This window comes from Mixophyes fleayi, chromosome 4, assembly GCF_038048845.1.
Source record: "Mixophyes fleayi isolate aMixFle1 chromosome 4, aMixFle1.hap1, whole genome shotgun sequence".
NCBI classification, from domain to species: Eukaryota; Metazoa; Chordata; class Amphibia; order Anura; family Limnodynastidae; genus Mixophyes; species Mixophyes fleayi.
The window spans coordinates 166,743,010-166,755,247 of record NC_134405.1 but is presented as its reverse complement, the minus strand read 5'-3'; the positions used below and the strand labels follow the sequence as shown (position 1 = coordinate 166,755,247).

Genomic DNA, 12,238 nt, shown 5'->3' with positions numbered 1-12,238 from the left:
CTCAAGTGTGGGAAATATGATGATGAAATCTGCATCTTCGCATCCCACGCTGCGCAAGAACGCACTTTGCATCATCACACAGGGCCATGATGATGTGAATTGCATAATCAAAGCTTCACCCACTTCTAAATTAAATCATTAGAGGTCTGGGAGAGTGGCCTGATCTACCACGAATTTCGTGAGTCTCCCATACATTCTGGGGGGTAGGCAAGTATGATTACAACAAAGTTGAATTTGAATGTAAGGGTTAAAGTCCACTTCTCTGTGCCATTGCCTACTTCGTTATTTAGACATGACACATTTTCTTTTATATATTCGGTAAAAGTACAATTGGATATTATCATGTTTGGAGATATATTTTCCAGGAATGCACTGAACTCGCATTTTAACATAGTCAACCTTTTTTTAAAAGGTATCAGAATGAGTACAGAACTTTAGTCTGAATAATAGTTAACATAATAAAATTAAGCACGACGGGAGAAAAAATTTGGTTGGGCCTAAAATAATTGGTTGAACCCAAATCTTGCTGAAAATGCGAAGGGGTTTTCCGTATCACAAACTTTCTCCTTAATTTAGTGTCTGCTATTTTTTTTATCTTATATTTAGGGTTTCTGGTTTTCAGGTGTTTTGTTTTTTTTGAGGCATTCAATATGTTTTGGTTTTACACAGTTCAAAAAAATCTATATTTTTAGGTGTTAATAAATCTACCATAAAAAACTACAAGTTCCATATGATTTTGATGTGCATCTTTATCTCACAGGACAGTAAGAGGGTGTCGGGATAGGGTCCGAGCATTGAGAGAAGAGGTGTGCCTGTTGATAACATCCCTAGGGGAGGGGGGGCATGTTTAAGGGGAGAGGGTGCAACTACAGAGAGCAAGGGAAAGGCTGCCAGGAGGGGACATGGAGATGGTCCCAGAGGGAGGGGACAAAGTCTCAGGGAAAGTGTCCCAAGGAGAGGATGCCAGGAGACTTGGAGAGGGGACCAAGTCCTTGGGAAGAGTAAGAGAGATGCACAGAGGGCCATAGGAGAGAGGGTTCAGGGTGTCATTGAAAAGTGATAGTCCAAGCGGAGTGGAAGATTGTATCAGAGGACCGGGGGAGGGACCTGGGTGCAGAGGGTACAGGGTGTCGGGGTACAGGAAGAGGCTGCTAGGGGTAATGAAAAACATAAAAGGTCCCAAGAGAGTGTGTCATGGGATTGGGGGGGGGGATCACAGGTGAAAGAATCCAGGAAACCTTGGGAGAAGGTGCCAAGGAAAGGGGGCTAAAATGTTAAAGGGAGAACTGCTGATTTCCAGAAATGCTGAAAGCATTTCTATTCTGCTGTGCTCAAATCCCACCCTATACTACAGTTCATTTGCTGCAGCCCAGAAAAGGGACAGAAAGGAAGCAGTTGGTTCAGTCCTGCAAGCTTTACCAAGGAATTATATCTCAGCCTTTTCAGGAAAGCTGTAAGAGGGTTTTTTTGGTGGACTGTTTAAGGTTAAAACCAGAATGCCTACTTATATTTTAATGATTTGAAATTATATACAGTTACATGCAATGATCAGTCACAACATGAAACCACCTGTCTAATATTGTGTAGGCCCACTTCATGGCACCAAAACAGCTCTGACCCTTAGAGGCATGGATTCCACAAGACCTTTGAAGGTGTCCTGTGGTATCTGGCCCTAAAACATTAGCAGCAGGTCTTGTCAGGGCCGGATTAACCCGAGGTCTAACTGGGCTATAGCCCAGGGGCCTCGGGCATCCAGGGGGCCCTTCAAAGTCCTCAGCAGCATTATTGATCGGTCCGGGGGCGGGGGCGCCCCCAGCCCGATCAATGCTGCTGAGCACTGTCACTGTATTTCTCCGTCCCCGGTGCTCAGTAATCTGCTTACTGAGCAGATCTCGCGAGTGAACTCTCGCGGGATCTCCTCAGTAAGGAGCTTACAGCGCGCCGGGGACGGAGGACTACAGTGACAGGTAAGCGCTTGGGGGGGGGCCTCACGGGGTACGGGGGGCGGCGGGTGGCTCACATTGGGGGCCTCACGGGGGAATGGAGGCGCCCTTAGCCCAGGGGCCTCCATCCCCTTAATCCGGCCCTGGGTCTTGTAAGTGGGACCTCCATTGCTCAGACTTTTTTTTTTCTGCACATTTCACAGATGCTTGATCAGATTGAGATCTGGGGAATTTGGAGGTCAAGTCAACACCTTGAACTCTTTGTCATCTTCCTCAAACCATTCCTGAACAATTGTTGCAGTGTGGCAGGCAGGCCCGGCGCTCCCATTAGGCAAGGTTAGGCACTTGCCTAGGGCGCCGGGCTCTGGAGGGCGCCACAAGAATGTAAATTACTTTAAAACTGTGCGGCGACCGCTGACCATACCTGTCACGGCCGCCGCACAGCATTCAGATGCACGGGGGAGGGGGGGGGAGAGGCTATTGCTCACCACCGCCGCCTCTCTGCTCCTTCTCCTCCCCTCCACTCACTAGTGTCAGTGAGTGGAGGGGAGGAGACGGAGCAGAGAGGCGGCGGTGGCGGTGGTGTGACAAGGTAAGGAAAGACGGGGTGAGGGGGGAGGAGGGCGCTGTTTTTTTTGGGGGGGGGCTCCGATTTTTGCGGTGGGGGAGGGGGGGGGGGGCGCCGATTTTTGCAAAATGCCTAGGGCGCCATGGACCCTAGCACCGGCCCTGGTGGCAGGGCACACTATCTTGCTGAACAAGGTTACTGCTATCAGGGAATACCGTTGCCAAAATGGGGCGTACTTGTTTGGTAACATTGTTAGGTAAGTGGTCAAAGTAACATCCACATGAATACCAGAACTCAAGGTCTCCCAGCAGAACATAGCCGAAAGCATTCTATGGCCTCTGCCAGCTTGCCTTCTTCCCATAGTGCATTCTGGTGCCATCTCTTCCCAAGGTAAACGATTTTCATCATGTGGACCAGGCCATCCACATAAAATAAATCGTGATTCATTAGACCAGGCCACATTCTTCCATTGCTCCTTGATCCAGTTCTAGTGTGCATGTACCCTTTTGTAGGTGCTGTGGATAGGGATCAGTATGGGCACTTTGACCGGTCTGCAGCTTTGCAGCAAGCTGGGATGCACTGTGTGTTTTGAAACCTTTCTATCATAGCCAGCATTAACCTTTTCAGCAGTCTGTGCTACAATAGTTCTTCTGTGGGATTGGACTAGACTAGCTAACCCTTGCGCCCCATGTTCATTAGTGAGCCTTGGCCGCCCATGACTCTGTCGCCAGTTCAACTGGTCTCCTTTCTTGGATCACTTTTGCTAGGTATTGACCACTGCATACCGGGAGCACCCCACAAGACCTGCTGTTTTGGAGATTATCTGACCCAGTCATCTAGCTATCACAATTTGCCCATTGTCACAGTCACTCAGATATCTACCTATGCTTGCCCATTTTTTCTGCTTCCAAAACATCAAACTTGAAGAACTGACTGATCACTTGCTGTCTAATATTGATTTTTTCATTACAATGGCACCTGTCAAGGGGTGGGATATATTATTCACTTCGCTTGTCAGTGGTTTTAATATTGTGGCTGATCGCTGTATAATATGTATTATGTATTCAAATATATTTTCAAGAAGTTGTCCACCTAAAACAAAAAAAGTGGGCAGTGCAATGTGAAGTGCTATTAAATGCACTGTCTTCTATGGTCAGTTAATATACCGCACTTCTCTGCAATATTGGTATCTATGCTCTCGCTATATATCTCTGTTGAAGGAAGCACAATTTGAGCTACAGTTTGAAGTTGGCTTTGCAAAGCTTGGTTATCCAAGCTATAAATATGTTGGCTATCTATTAGGGTTGTTATATTTTATCGGAATAATACATATACATAGTTAGGCCTGTAATGTACAGATGTATTCTCCCTTAAATATCCTTTCAGCACAAAATAGAATTCATATATATAGCCTTAAGGTGTGACATGCTGGTATTTTTTGTCGGACGTTCAATAGTGACTTTCATCGGCAAATGGCACTTTTGTTAAACTGCTTTGTCCGTGTGCGCTTTCTTTATGGCCATTGTGAGTACCATACAGTTTATGATGTATCTGTATGTACATCTCTGAATGTGAGCAAAGATGCAGTACATTAAGTAAATAATATTAAAAATAGGAAGCGTAAACCTCCCCAAATCCTTAACCAGCACCAGTGCTAGATACACTGGGCTGGGATGCTCTGCTATAGTGAAAAACCAGTCCCCGGGTTGGTCACCGCTGAGCTGCTGCATCTCTGGTGAGGGGGGGACCATATAGCGTGCAACATTTCCCAGAGGCGAACATCCCTGCACTGAAAACCATCGTTACTCATCCAGGCCACCTGGGTTGTAGGGCCAAGATAAGAAACAAGATTGGGACCCCTTAAGTGTTTTGCCATCATAATCATCCCAGTATATTGTCACCAAGACCCATTATATCAAAAGGAGTAAAATAAGTAAAATATAAAAATATGCTACACACCAACCCTGACTAAGTAGCATCAGAGCTGGTTAAGGATGGAGTTTTTTCTTCTGTGTTTCTTCTTATTAATCAGTTCACTTCCATTCCTTACAAACAGTCCTTTGTACATTGTTTTTAAAGAGGAAATTCACATAGGAACTTATGTCGTCTGGCGTGGATTATCATGGACCCAAATAGGCAGTAAGGTTCTGCACGAAAGTACAGAGGTACATAGACCACCCAGAGGATGCGCTATTTATTTCAGTTTGTCAGATGGCTGGAGCCTTGCAAATATTGTATGCCAATTATGCATGTTTTATGTGAAATGTTTTCTTGAGATTACAATATGAAAATGGGATGGTAATTATTTGGTTTTTTGGTTGCCAGCTTCCCTGGTTTGCTAGCATCTGGATCTTTCTAGTAAATGTGGTTTCTTTTGGCTATACTCAACCTTAAAATAGCAATGCTGTGTTTTAGTTTCCTTGCTTGTAACTATTTATGTTAAGTTGTATAGAAGCATCAGTTATCATTGTGTCTTCTATGTCATAAAATGTTTTTTAACTGGCCTACACAATTTTCCAGATCTGATTATTCAGCATTATATAAGTGGTGCATGATGAGGTTATATAACAATTAAGTTGCTACTGAATCACGGATGGTATTGCACGCAGACCTTTTATTTACTGCTGCCTGATGTACCACCTTTTCAGACACATTTTATGGTGTTCACTTCTGGAGGTATCTGCCAGACGAATAAGAAATACCCTAATGTAAAAGACTGATAGAGATATAAACCTCTTTGACAGAATTCAGTGTATCACCAGGGATTTTGAGGACTCCTTTCATCTGTAAATGTGAAGCTAAAAGACATCCTGAAGTTGGTTTGTCATTTGATATTTCAAACACTGCTGTTAACATTGCCTTTTGGAATGCACTCCCGTAGAATAAATAAAAAACTACTGAAATTTTAGCATGCACTGGCTTCTAATACTTTGTTAAATTGCCTGATTAATCTAATTTACCCAAGATAAATGTGAGTGTGTATGCATTTGTATTTGTATACTTGTGCATTTAAGCATGCATATATATATATATATATATATATATATATATATATATATATATATATATATATATCTACTATATAAATGCCTAGTGGCGTGTGTGAAAAAAACAAAAACAAGCTGCAGCGCCACCTGCTGGGCAGAGTTATACACTGACCTATATATTTCTTGAAGGAGAAGTGACAGTTGGGAGTGGTTGGTGGTTGCCAGGGGTGACAGTGGGGAGTTTTTAACACCTTTAGTAGCTTGATGAAGGATGTGGCGATGAAGAAGAAGGATGAGGTGATGGAGAAAAATGATGAGGTGGTGTGGACAAAACCACGTTAAAAAAGGGCGCTTGCGTCGGGAAGTAACGCTCTTCCCCTGAGGAGGCCTGGGCTAGGCCCAAATGCATGACAAGAACCTTTTTAACACCTTAAGTAGCTTGATTTGACTAGAATGCATGAGTATCATGCACGGGTTAACTTGTATGTATGTATGTATGTATGTATGTATGTATGTATGTATGTATGTATGTGTGTATATATATATATAATCTCATTATACTCAGTGGTTACTTTAGTTGGTACCACCTTGTAGTACTGTTTAGAACCCCCCCACACATCACATTGCTACAGATTTGTAGGCTACACATTCATGCTGTGAATCCCACAAACATCTATGTTGTTTTGTTTTGGTGGAATCAGATCTGGTGACTGTGGAGGTCATTGGAATACACTGAACTCATTTTAAGATACGTGAAACCAGCCTACGTTGACGTGTGCTGCAAGGTTCGATATGCTGTGCGTTCAGTGTTGCCCTTCTGCATACCATTGTTGTGATGCCTGTTATTTCAGTTACTGTTACCTTCTTGTCAGTTTGAACATAGACTGGCCATTCCACTCACACAACAGCTGCTTGCGGGATGATGTTTGTTTAGCACCCCATTCGCTTTAAACACTAGAGACTGTTGTGTGTAAAAATCCCAGGAGATCAGCCATTTCTAAGATGCTCAAACCACCCCATCTAGCACAATCAAACATTCCATGATCAAATTCAGTTAGATTACATTTCTTTCACAGTTGTGGTGTTTGGTCTGAACAATAACTGAACCTCATGACCATGTCTTCATGGTTTTATGCATTGACTGCCAAAGATTGGCTGATTAGATATTTGCATTAACGAGTAGGTGTTCCTAATAAAATGTGCAAACGGGTGTTCGTGTGTGTGTGTATATATATATATATATATATATATATTGATACATATAGATACCAACCATGGCCTTATCTGTGTGGAGTTTGTATGTTCTCCCCGTGTTAGCGTGGGTTTCCTCCGGGGGCTCCAGTTTCCTCCCACACTCCAAAAACATACTAGTAGGTTAATAGGCCGCTACCAAAACTTCTCGCTCTCTCTATCTCTCTCGCTCACTCGCTCTCTCTCTCTTGCTCTCGCTCCAATGGGGCAGGGACTGATGTGAGTGAGTTCTCTGTACAGCGCTGCGGAATCAGTGGCGCTATATAAATAAATGGTAATACAAAGATGCTTTTCTGACTGTTATGTACTGGAAGAGTTGGTGCACTGTTTCTTGTGGCTTGCATGTGATTTAACTATGGTAATCTGGTCCAAATTCTTGAACCTGCACAAAAGATATGCATTTTCAATACTATCTGTATGGAGACAGTAAAGCTGTAGGTGAAGCTGTAGGCACAGACCAAGGGCAAGATGGAGACAGACAGCTGGCTTGTCCCTTGACAGTTGTTTGATGGAAATCAGTGCTAACTGTCTATACAGTAGTCAGGGGCAAGGAAGTAGACAGTATGCTGCGGTTGTTTTGCCACTGCTTAAAAATAAATGCTAATTTATGTATCAAAATCTAAATTACTTATTGGAAAGCGTGGTTATCCAATGCGTGCACACTTCCTGTTACCACAACATCGCAGATTTCCATTCACGCCCCATAGGGTTGTGAAGGGAAATCTGCGATGTTGCGGTACCATATTGGCAGTTCATGTGTGTAGTTGCGTGTAACTGCAATCTGCTGTCTTAATTGAATACCCCTCTTAATGCTCATTGTTAAAGAAGTGCTTCAATAAATAATGTAACTGAATGGCCTGTACAAACACACTTTTTGAGAAGCATTTTCTTCACTTTGAAATTATTTTGACATCTCTTGCAGTGGTCAGAAACATTAATGCCTGGCAATAGATAAGTACATAATTCCGCAAGGGCAATCTTGAAGCCTGTTAATAAATGTGCCTCTTATGTACTGTTAAAGCGAGGGCATAGCACAAGGTATTGTCTATACTGTTGTCTAGTGTTGTGTTTCAACGCGAATATGTACAGGCCAGAACACTATTTCTGCTTGAAAATGTTTTGCTTAATTGGAATCTAATTCTAATGTTATGTGCCATAAGACTATTAATATTATGCAGGATGTTTGTTTGATCACTGTGGTTCGTTTTTGAAACTGGGCTGCTGCTTGCTTGATGTTTCCGTCTAATGTAACGTTAGGTTATTGCAAACAAGTAGCACCCAGTGCTGCTATAGTTAGTTGTAATCACACTTCATTTTTGTTGAATTGATAATACATTTTGGTGATAAATATTTAGCAACGTGATTTTTCTCTTTCACTGGGCTGAAAGTATAATTTTATAATTGCCAGTTTTAGTCTGCTGCAAAGTATGAAACAGTCATTGATGTTAGCAGATGGAGAAAGCATTTCCCTTTATAAATATTTATTTATGTAGCTTATTTCTGATTCATTGATTTTGTGACAAATGGTGTCAGAAAAATAACTGCTTCTTGAATGGTTGTTTTATCACATACCACTACAAACCCTTAAAGTTCCAATGCATCTTGTAATTAAGAGGGATGAAAATTCTGTATATCATTCTCCTGACAATGAAATCTAATAAATGATTTGTCGTATAGATTTGAGAAAAAAATTAAGAGCTATTTTCTTTATTCAATATAACTGCTTACTCATCATAGAGCTAGTAGAAAGTAGAAACCACTTTTTGTGGATGGTGGAAGATTCTTTTATTTTATTGACTTTATGTACTGTTCTCACAGACGCTCACCTTATTTGGAATATAGTGAATTAGGCTGAAATGTCGATTTAGGCCAGGCTAATGAGGGCGAGGACGTGAAATTGTCTACATTAGTCAGTGAATAAAATGGATGTCGTGTAAAAATTACATAGTTTAAATAACTTGTTCATCCTATTTTTTTAATGGTCAAGTATTGCCATTATATGGTTAAGGCAACATGATGATAGGTTCAGATATCTGTGAAGCCCTATCAAGTAGATTTGTTTTTTGTTTTTTTGCATAAGTTTAACATTTGCAGTTATGTTAAAATAATACTTAATGTGGGGGGTTTTACATTCCTGCTTTGTCTACATGGTTTAGGAAATGGCTTTTCAAAGGAGATATAACAGACATTATTTCTTTAAGTACATTTGCTAGTACAGCATAAGTCTTTAGTGATGTGTGTGCTAGTCAAAGTGAATATGCATTTATTAATGTGACAAATGTGACGTCATGATTGGTCTGTAATTTGTGTTTTTGTTGTCTTTATCTACTGCTGTGGTCTTGTAAACAGTTTTGTGTATAATATGTGTATAATATGTCTATTGATATACAGTTGTATCAAGCAAGAATATAGTTAATATTACATATTAACTTTTATATGTCAGCTAGTTAGGGTTCTCATTATAATATAGTACACAGGAGGTCAAACCAAACATGTCTCTGCTTTATTCTGCGATCACATTTTATGGTGGCCAGGGTTGGCTGGACTGGGGGCAGGCGGGCATCCGACCCTGGGCCGATCCCACAGGGAGCAACTTTGGGCTTGGTCACTAGGCCATAAAATGTTTTCTTTAATATGTTCATAATTGCTGAATCTCGCCCTCTGGACTACAATGTGCCACACTGCCCCTCTATGGCGGTGAGTACAGTGGGATCGTTTATAACCCCCCCTCTCCCAAAATAAATAAAATAAAATAAAAATGCAGACAAACAAAGACCAAACACATACCGTATTTCCCCATGTATATGACGCTCCACTGTATAAGACGCACCTATATAAATCATGTGAAAAAATTGAGGAGAAATATTACAATTTTTTCACAGAGTAATTGTGCAGCATATACAGAGGAGAGACAACGCTATAGTCCATTCTGCCTTACCCTGTCAGATGATTCCTCTGTCCGGTAAAGTCTTCTCTCTTCTGTCCATTCTGATCCTGATGTGGAAAGCCGCTTAAGGTCCACTTTGCGATGACCGGATGTCCTTTCAGGACCTTGTCAAAGTCCTGAAAGCAATCATCTGACAGGGTAGGTACTACTACCCCTGTATAAGACGCACCCAGTTTTTAGACCCAAAATGTTTGGAGAAAAAGGTGCGTCTTATACATGGGGAAATATGGTAATGTTGAAACAGAATACAGTGAGTAAAATGTTGAAAACAAAAGGTTAATTGTAGACTTGCTTACTATTGTTTTGAAATAAGAGCATTATTTATATTGCTTACTATATGTACCCTCTGTTCTGTTTTCCAGATTATCTTTCTCAAGGACTGGATCTTTCAGGAATAGAAGTAATTGAGAATGATCTGCTCTTTATTGGTAGAGCTCGTCTTGAGGTAGAAAACCAGGCCAAACGTTTGCTGGAACAGGGAGTTGAGACCCAGGTAAACAATCCCTTTCTCTAGAATCCCTGTTGCTCTTTCTTTCCATATACTACTATTTAATGCAGAGGTGTCCAAACTTGGTCTTCAAGGACTACCAACAGTTCATGTTTTTAGGATTTCTTTAATCATGCACAGGTAATTTAATCTATTTGGCTGGGTCAATAATTATCCCACCTGTTTCTACAGGCAGAAATCCTGAAAACATGAAGTTTGACTCTTGGTAGCCCATGAGGGTCGAGTTTGGACAATTCTGATCTAATGTGGTGCCATGTAATATAATCCTGCACGTTTGTTTTCTGAAACCTTAGAGGATTTGAGAGGGTCCATTGCATATCTTGCATTGAAAGCCTTGCATTGAAAGCTCAGTTTATATCACAGGCTGTAACATCAGTTGTACAACATAATTAAATGTTATGTACTTTTTATGAACTGATGAAGTTCTGCCTATTTATTACCTTTACCGTGGTAAGTGCTTAATAGTTTGAGCTCAGGTGATTTGTATTTCTACGTACTTTTAAGCTAAAGTTCCACACACAAACATTAGACTTATTTTTTAATTATAATATTTCTGAAATTGTTGAAATTTAGCTTTTGTACCATAGCCCCAGATTAGGCGTCCTCTATTTTACTAGTTTTATACACATTACTTTACTCCAACTGTCAAAAACAGACTGGAAATCTAATATTAGGACTAAGCACTGTGCCATTTGTGGAGAATGACTACAGGGCCAAGAGCCAGTGTTAATATTGAACACTGATCTCTCAATGTAGAACTGTTGAGTTCTTCCTGTTACTGTTAAAAGGTATGGGACATTTATTATACATGAGAAAAATGACCTTTTAGACCGTATTTCATAATTTTAGTCTTAGCCTTTGCTGACTAGAAGCGAGACGATGTTTCCCAAAGTGGGTGGTAGACTTATATCTACCACACACACATGTTTTATTGGCATAAATTTCCTAATGCCCTTCTGTCTCACAGCACTGGTGTCATGAGTTTGATTCCCGACCTTGGCCATATCTGTGTGGAGTTTGTATGTTTTCCCTGTGTTCGCTTGGGTTTCCTCTGGGTGCTCCGGTTTCCTCCCACATTCCAAATACATACTATATTAGATTAGTAGAGTAGATTAATTGGCTAGATTAGAGTAGATTAATTGGCTGATATTAAATTTGACCTTAGTCTCTCTCAATATGTGTATGTTGGGGAATTTAGACTGTAAGTTTCAATGGTGCAGGGACTGATGTGAGTTAGTCCTCTGTACAGCACTGTAGAATTAGTGGCGCTATATAAATAACTGATGATGATTATGAGTATCTGTAGGAGCTGTTTGTCACCACAGTTACCACTTGAGATTTTGAGTTTGACTTTGATCATGGTCTGCAGGGTGGGGAAATTTTAATGTACTTCGGCTGTCTGAGGACAGACAAACCCCTGCATACACAACATCTAGTCATGCAGGTTACAGTCTTGGTCAACCACTGCGTATCATTTCAATTCTCATTTTATTTCTCATTACTGCTGTTATACAATTCTTTATGTAGAATTTTGCAGCTAAGCAGTTTCGATTGTTCAGTGCAGATGGTTCAACCATGATGCATGCAACGCAATCATGCTTTGCGGCACCCGGCATGTTTGGATAAACTTGATCATGTGCTTCTCAGCTTGGATTTCATCTCTGTTACAGGTTTCATTCTGCACTTCTTCACAACCAGAAAGGAAGCAGAGTGGTTCATTACGAATCTGCGAAAAACAGAGACTGCAACATGCTTTTGCATGACAAAACTCTGTGCTACACCAACCTGTGAAAGCCTTAGCTGTTCATTGGTCCCGTGTTGCCGAGTCTATACACAGTCTTCCTTCTGACAGCTCTAGCTGCACCATGACCAGGGCCGGATTAACCCGAGGTCTAACTGGGCTATAGCCCAGGGGCCTCGGGCATCCAGGGGGCCCTTCAAACTCCTCAGCAGCATTATTGATCGGTCGGGGGCGGGGGCGCCCCCGGCCCGATCGATGCTGCTGAGTACTGTCAGTGCAGTCCTCCGTCCCGG

General features: G+C 41.5%; 1 protein-coding gene across 1 annotated transcript in view; it reads left to right on the top strand.

Moving 5' to 3' along the window:
- Positions 1–12,238, top strand: part of COG5 (component of oligomeric golgi complex 5) — a 295,484-nt gene that overhangs the window by 128,275 nt on the left and 154,971 nt on the right. The window contains exon 7 of the mRNA XM_075208803.1: positions 10,059–10,189. Within this exon, the coding sequence (XP_075064904.1) occupies positions 10,059–10,189 (131 nt within the window). The remainder of the gene's footprint in view (positions 1–10,058; positions 10,190–12,238) is intronic.